The 8,348-nt window shown below is 40.2% G+C and overlaps 1 protein-coding gene across 1 annotated transcript in view; it reads left to right on the forward strand.

Annotated features, from left to right (window-relative positions):
- Nucleotides 1-3,029: 3,029 nt before the first annotated feature.
- Nucleotides 3,030-8,348, forward strand: part of LOC103797632 (chromosome unknown open reading frame, human C16orf45) — a gene marked incomplete at its 5' end in the record, with an annotated part of 30,452 nt that continues 25,133 nt past the window's right edge. The window contains one exon of the mRNA XM_009069855.1: nt 3,030-3,113. Within this exon, the coding sequence (XP_009068103.1) occupies nt 3,030-3,113 (84 nt within the window). The remainder of the gene's footprint in view (nt 3,114-8,348) is intronic.

The raw sequence follows: 8,348 nt of genomic DNA on the forward strand, positions 1-8,348 counted from the left end.
GTTGTCAGAGCATCTGGCAACAAGGAATATGGTACTGATACCCAAACTAGAGTTTATTTAAAATTGGAAATAACAGTAGGAAGTCTGGAAAACATTCCTGCACAATTCAATTATAGCACTTTGTTAAGTCAGTCATAATTCTCTGCAGACCTAATTATATGGGCAGCTTTTCTTTAAATCCCACTCAAAAACCACTTAATCCTTCTTTATACCCAACAGAAATGGCTGGACAATATACCACAGGCTATTTTGCTAATGGACTGTACTGGTTTTGAGAGTTTGTGGCTCAGTTCAGGCACTGGGGATGCTGAGAACAGGTGTCTGAAATGGTCCCACCAGTCGTGATGAAGCCCTTCCAGTGTGCTGTAATTGCTCTGGAAAATTTCTGTGTGTGAGCAAATCCTGTTTGCACTCTGTCAGTATATCTGAGGCACCAGGAAAGACACTCTGTGTTGCTAGACTTGTGTGTCTAATGTGATAGGAACTGTGCTGAGCTGATACTAGGCTGGCTCCTGAGCAGTCACTTGCAGAGCAGCTTGCACCTGGAGGCACGAGCTGTTGTGACCTTATCCCAGCCACCAAAAGAACAAAGAAGTTAAACCTGCCAAATTTAGAATCTGGATATTTGAAAACTGTCTCAACTGAGAGATGCAGTTGATATTAAAACAGAGGATTCGGTTTCAGCTGAGGAAAATCATGTGTGAATCCATGAATAATGTCTCTAGGGTTACTTAATTCAGTAGGGCTTGAGTTGAAAAAGGATTTTATAAAAAGACATTAATTCCAACTCCCTGTGCTGTTTTCATGGTTCTGTTTTCCTCATTTTCATGCATTTGCCTTCTAACTGGCTGAAGAGATGTGTGCAGCCTTGTTATCACTGACTGCAATGGAAATTGGCTGAGGCATGCAAATTGCCTAGACACAGCCTTGGAATCAACTTCAAAGTAGTAAGGCTGAGCCCTAGAATTGGAGTGGCAAAGCCCCTAAGGGTTTTCAAGACCCAACCTGTAAGTGTCATCAGGATAACTTGTGTTAGTGGACATGCTTCTGCATACCCTGAATTTGTTTACATCATGAGCACTTCCTGCAAATTTCAGTCACATTTAAAAAAATCTGTATTTTTGACAATATTATGGAATAATCAAATCAGGCCTGGGGCTTTTCTTTCATTGTTTATGGGAAGTATTTTCGTAGGATGTTATTTTTATCTTATTTTTTCAAAGAAACATTTAGTTCAATATTAAGTACTGACTTCTTGGTCACTAATTGCTGTGAGTGCTGAAATTCTGTTTCCTGATTTGTCAATATGGTTTGTACTAGCTTTAAAATTGCTCCCAGAGAGGGTACTACTGAAGAAAAGTCCTCCCTCTCCCCCTAAAATTTACTGGTTTGGGGACTATCCAGGATGTTGTGAGTCACAAATCAAAAACATAAAAATAGGGAAAGCGAACAGAACTCTCAGTAGTAGAAAACACCTACGTGTAAATCATACTGATACTGCTACAAAACAGCACCAAATCATACACAGATTTAGAGCTAGAAATGATTCTAGTTACAGATAATTAGGCAGTAATTTGTCCCACTGTGCTGAGTGCACACGCAAACACCCTTAGATCCAGATGGAAGAATACAAAAGCAGAGATGATGCACTATCTGGAAGTGATAGTTTAATTTGTTAGGATGGATCCTTACGATTTCCTACATGGAGAAGGAGTCTGGAATCTGTGTGTAGGAGCTGTCTGAATACAGAGGACACTGGACCTCAAAAAGCTAAGTCCTACCTTAACGAGTAAAGCCCCAGATAATGGTCAAATTAATATTTTCTTCTTTCTGACTCAACCCTCCTGCAACCAGAGACAGTCAGACAATACCTGAGCTTGTTCACAGCATCTGTCTGGTTTTTTCACCACCAAGTGAGGCCAGACCCTTTATGGAGCCATATGCTCTGATCTTAGCTTAAAACAGCTTTGGTTCCTTTCCTCCCACATCCTACTGGAAAGATTGCTTCAAAAAGTTATTGCTTTGGCTTGTTACTAGTTTCCAGTCTAAGCTTATTCTCTACCTCTGCTTAATTTTACACCAGAATTATCGTTTAACATAAACAATCCTTTCTCCTGTTCTTGATTCTTTCCCTTTAGCTAACCAAAATCTCCATTGCCAGAAGTAGATGAGTGCCACAATTCTGACAGTATCAAAAGTCAGGATCATGCTGAAATCTGAAAGCTTAAGTGCAAGGTAGAACAAATGGAATTTATAATCCAAGCACAGAATAGCAGGGTAGATTTTAAGATACATTAAGTCTGACTATCACATTAAGACCTATGCATCACACTACATTTCTACAAGAGCTCCAGACTGGTGCTGATTCACAGGGTCTTCACTGTCAGAGCAGGATAAACAGCTATTGCCAGATGAGCTGTTTTTTCAGGAGATCATTACAACCAAAATGAAGTCTTCTCTGCACAGAGCAGTTTCTTAAGACTAGAGAGGTCTTTTTTTTTTCCCTGGGGGAAGTGTAAGATTAAAGGGTTGCATAATTACCCACTTAGGAAACTGGCACTGTTATAAACTGACAAAAGACAAAGCCAAGAATAATTAATGCTTATAAATTTCACAGGATAACAAACAAGACAATTTAATTGATGCTCTTTTTTGGTTTTTTTTTTTGAGAGGCAAGATCTTTATAGATCTCATCATTATGGACTTGTGCTGGTATATATGTCTTTAAATAGGGAACGAGGGCAGAAAATGGTCCCTCAATTAAAAAGCTGGAATCATCATTTAACTGTAAAACTTCTCATTAGCAGAGTACCGAAGACCATCCTTAATTAGCAATCACTTTTACCCCTGAATGTCTATTTCTACTTGGGAATATGTAGTTGAATGAGAAAACTCAAAGCGAAATCTGCAACTCTCAGGTTCAGTTTCTAAACCAGCTTTATTCACTGTGATGCAACTTGTTCTACAGAAGTGCAGCACAGAAGATGGAAAGCAACTGAGAATCTGATTTGGGCAGTTGGCAATTACAGGCACTTACATCAGATGTGGCAGGAGTCACTGTGTGCAGTACTCTGAGTATAACACCATAGAAACCAAAAGAGTTAGAGGAAGGAGTTAATACTCAGCACTGTGAATCTGGTGTTTATATTGCAAAAGAAATCTCAGTGAGACCACAGTATACAAAAGCCTGAAATGGAAAAGAATAGGCACTGCTGCCAACGGGGTTTTTTTTTTTTTTTTTTTAAAGGCAAGTAATAAAAACTAAAAGGTCAAATCTTGGAGATAAGAACAAGAATATACAGGATAAGCAACTAAAAGGATCTTTTTGTAACCAGAGGCTCTTAGATGTGGAGCAGACGGGCAGTGATTCTGGCAGTGCAGTGGGCAACCGCACACAGTGCAGTTCTCTCCTCACCTAATTTTAAAATGAGGTCATGTGGTGGAGTGTGAGACACTTCTGAAATGGAAACTCAAGTTTTAAGACGTCTAGGCTTAAATCTGTGAAACTTTAAAAAAAAAAAAGAAAAAAGTATTCATAAGCTGGACAAAATAAACCCCAATATTACAATTGTGCTAGTGCTTTCAGACCACAGCTGAGTGATGGACAGAGCCATCTCCAGTCACATCAGATGATTTAATAGACCTCAGGAGGGAATGATATGGCAAACAGAATGAGCTCTGGTGGGTTTTAGCATAGGGTTTTTTTGTTATCATGTGGTTGCTCAAAGACTCATTCAAATTCTGTTGAATTTTTCTTTTTTTTTTCTGGCATGCATTTTTCCCTCAGCATTGACCAAAAACATCATATCACAGCCCAGCTCCACAAAATTCATCAGGTTGTTAGCAGCTTTAGAGAGTATCAACACATTTCCAAAACACCAAATCTGAACTACCAAGGCATTTTCAAACTTATTCTTCTCCTTCCAAGGCAGAAATAGCTGCATACACTGTATGGTGTAGGGCCTACTACTAAGATTTCTGCATTAAAAAAAAGCCCAAGTTTTGTTTTGTTGATAATTTTGAAGTTATTTGCATGAATGCTGATCAGGCTATTCAAAGATAGCAGAAAATACATGTAAGTTATAACAGATTTATGTTCTGGATAAAACTGCACATACTCGTTACAAGTCATGGTGGCCTGTTATGAGACAAATTAATACAGGAAATTTGAAGCAAAATCTTCCAAAATTGGTATAATTGCCACATAATAAATACATCTTTTTAGGTTGCTTGTGCCTTTTCTAGTCTTTACTAATGCTGTTAATACATCCTACAATCAGATTTTCATTTTGATTACAAAAGAAATTGGTCTGTTTCCATAAGCAATCTGTGCAAAGCAGATATATCACCCTGAGCGATGGGAGAAAGTATTTTTTATTCTCTCCAGTTGCATAATAACAATATTTTCACTGCAGCTGTTGCTGCAACAGTGATTTTCCCAGGGATTCCAACCACTACTATGAAAGCAAGATTTCCTCTTCACCCACAAATGGCAAGTGTGTGATAATTCATTTTGATCATCTCAGAGAGATGTTGTGCTCCTCTACAGGTTGTACCAGAGTGTGTCTCTACAGACATGAAACTCTGTTCTCTGGAGGAGGTGCTGGATGGACTGTGGATGTGCTGGGACTGCTCTAGCCTAGCAGTTTATCTCAGAGCACAGCACAGTGTGGAGCTGAGGTGACCAGTACTCTGTATTTCAGGTCTACTAGAAGCATAGATGCACCACAATTCCCCATGAATCTGAAAAATCCCTCGTCTTCTCTTTCTCCTTCCCTAAATGACAGTCCAGAAGCAGAGATATTTGATGACCACAACATTCCCAAAGATCCTGGCATGTAATCAGCTTTTGGTATTTATCTCTGGATCCCTCTTGCCAGAGAGGTTCCCTAGAGCTGCCAGATTTAACAGCTGCCTGTTGCCAAGCCAAGCTCTAAAGGGACTCAACCAGCCCAGAGGTTTACTCTGAGACACGGAGCATGTGAAAAAAACCAGCTTTGGGATTTCTAGGTGCCCTGCTGTCTGGCAAAAATACTGGAAGCTTTGATGCCTAGTTTAAATCAATATTTTAGGGCTCCAAGATTACCTCCTGTGCACTTTGGAGCTGCACTGCAGTTAGAACTTCTGGGTTTTTTGGAAAATTTAGCACCTACAGAAGGCTGCTCTGGACCCTCGTGCACTGGTAGGAAACAAGGGGTTTTGCACAGAGGGATTCCTTTTGACTTCATTGTAAATGCCCTGAATCCAATATGTTATCCCCCCAAATACACTGAATGCCACTTCTCTGGCATTTTCCAGCAGACACAGTGTTGTCACAAAGATTCTGGCCACTATTACTCGCAGGGACAAAGCACATCTGGCACCTAAGAAGGATATGTGCCCAGTTAGTGTCAGCTCAAAGTGCATTTCATGGATCTATGTGCCAGAGATTCCAACATAAATGTACTGCTCAAGTCATGGAGAAGTATTAACAGGTATTCAAAAGCTGTCACAGGTGCAATAATAATACTAAAAATATTTCAGCTTCCTGCTAGAAGCACAATTCAGCTGTGGTGTCTCCAGTATTCAGTGCCACTGATGGCAGTGGAAGCAAAGTGATTCTGAGAACTTTTGCACATCTAAGGGGAGTAGCACATTACTTTCTTGCTTCTCCAGTAACCACCTGCACACTACTATTGTTTTTAGAGATTACTTTTTCCACAGTGTTAAAACTCATCAGGTGTGTGTGCTCTAGTTGCCTGTTAGCTGGTTACTGAGGCCTGATGCAATCAGCAGCAAGATTCCAACCTTGACTAAATTGGCTGCCATCACCAGTCTGGTTTTGGTGCAAGAGATGAAACAGGAGAGCAAATTGACAAGCAGAGGGACGAGGTTTCCTTGAGGGAAAAGAGGAGGATACAGCATTTTATAAAAGAGCCCCAAAAATGGACTGTGTTCTGCAGCAGGATGAGAACTGATTCCTGAGATTGCCTCTGCCTCAAAGGTACTACCCTTTTCCATTTTCCACACTCTACCTATTCTAAATCACACAATGTTGCCTGGATCTAAGGGAACCCAGGGACAAAATACATTGCAGCTGTTTGTATTGTGTTTAGCTATTGGCTGTATTTATATGGTAATTCCAGCATAAAGCATTGAATAAATACCGTTCCACACTCATGCCAAATTTAGTAATTGTTAGGATTCACAGTCACAGAATGCTGCAGCAGGCTGGATTAGGAATGAGCAATTAGATGTAGTTTCTTTTCTACACAGGTCAGTTATTGGCCACTGCATCCTGCTCCAGATGGGTTAAATCAAACAGAAAACACCTGAACTCTGAATACATTTGAGGCAACAGGAAAAGGTACAGGAAAAGGCCTATGGCTGCAAGAGTGGCAATTCATGCCTGCAGATGACATGTTAGTGGCAAATTACAGGGATCATCTGATTCTTTTTACGTCAAAATTTATTTTTTTTAATCTGGAATATTTTGTACTACAACAAATTCCTTTTTCTGCATTATGCAACTATTTCAATTTCTAGCAAGTGTGCTGATTTTCAGTTGAACCATCTGGTTCTCTCTTCATCCATCTCTGACCTCTCCCTCCTGCTTATTTCTGCTTTGTTTTACCTCTTGAAAGGTCTTGAAAGCCTTGATTTTGATATGTGAAACAGCATGCAGAGTTTTCTTGCTCTATTAGCATTTATTATACTTCAGTGAAAAGGATTATTTTGAGCATTTCATTGAATTCTTGAGGAAGCCCCAAAAGTGCTGACACAGATTTGGAACAAAACTTACCCACTAACAGTATTTTAACAAGGATTATCTTATTATTGGACAATTTAAGGGAGTGGAAATAGGCCTCAAATTGCCCAGTTTAAATCCAGTGCAGAACAATGACTTGAAATAATTTTCAGCTGAAGCACCATAATTGGGTGGGCTGGACAGCCAGGTGTGTCTGCATTAGAGAAGCCATGCAGTGATCTGTGCTGCAGTCCCTAAAAGAGCTCTCAGCAGTCATGGATTGAACAAACACAGCGTCTCATTTAAGGTGATTCATCCATGTCAAAGATGGAAAAAAAATGTCAGAGTAGCTGGGCTATTCCCTTTACCTGTGCTGGAGCTCTTCTGTTGCTGAATGACTGAGATGACTCTTCAAGCCTGAGTGACTGAAAGTTTCCAACAGCAACAGATTCACAAGCAAGAAAAGGATAAACACTGTCCCATGAAGACACCCTGATCCAGCAGACTCTGTGCTGCCTCTGCCACAGACTTGCCATGTATTCACAAGCAGCTCATCACTCAGCTTTTCCTGCCTCTAGACTGTAGGTTGCTTGCACACTGCTTGAGGTTCATGGACTAGAGGTTCAGTGTGTGGCTATCAGCAGAGTAACAGTGACATAGTTTTGAGGTCCTACAGAGTAAGTTTGGGACCCTTTGTGTTATTGATACACCTCACCTTCTCTACACCTGTCTTTTGCAGAGATGATGATATCAAAACAGAGCACAACCACAGGATCACAGAATGGGTCAGGTTGGAAAGGACCACAATGGGTCTCCTGCTCAAGCAGGGCCATCCTAGAGCACGTGGCTCAGGAATTGTGTCCAGGCAGTTCTGGAATATCTCCAGTGAGGGAGAATCCATGACCTCTCTGGGCAGTCTGTTCCAGTGCTTGGTCACTCCATTGTGCACTGGAAGCCCCAAATTACAATTAAGCAGCTAATGGTCATAGGGCACAATGACCTTCTCAGTGAACAGTGATCAGTGCTCACATTGAGGGACAGCAGCAGGATTATTGCTGATAATTTCTTCTGCTTTACAGCATCCCTTACCAATTGATCTGCAACTATTGACACCAGGTGCAATGCATTCCCATTTCTCATTGGATCACTTCAGGCTTCTTTTAAAATTTTCTTTGCACTTATTGACTCAATAGACATTTTATTTTTTGTTGCTTTTCAACACAGCTGGCTGCTGTTCTGTGTCTGGCTGGCACACTGAGGGTGAAATGTGATCATTAAGTTCATACCCAGTTTAACTATATCAGTCTGAAGCAAACTGAAGTGTAAATAACTCCAGTTTACCTCTTCAGTCCCTCTCATTACATGTAACAACTTGATAATTTTATTTCTATTTAGTAATTATTCTCATTCTAATATATCTTTGTTCTTACAGTAATAATATTTTACTTGTTTCTTTGTCACTGGAAATTGTCCTGGACATTGCAGAGCTGACAAAGTAGGTTCATCCTGTCACTGACTGACTGATCTCAGTGTTGTCTCCACTTTTGCTTCATGAATTGTCTCATTCCCAGAAAAAGAGCTTAATAATGATATATGCTAAAAAATAGTTGACTACTGCATT

The sequence above is a fragment of the Acanthisitta chloris genome, unplaced genomic scaffold (genome assembly GCF_000695815.1).
Source record: "Acanthisitta chloris isolate BGI_N310 unplaced genomic scaffold, ASM69581v1 scaffold37192, whole genome shotgun sequence".
Lineage (NCBI taxonomy): Eukaryota > Metazoa > Chordata > Aves > Passeriformes > Acanthisittidae > Acanthisitta > Acanthisitta chloris.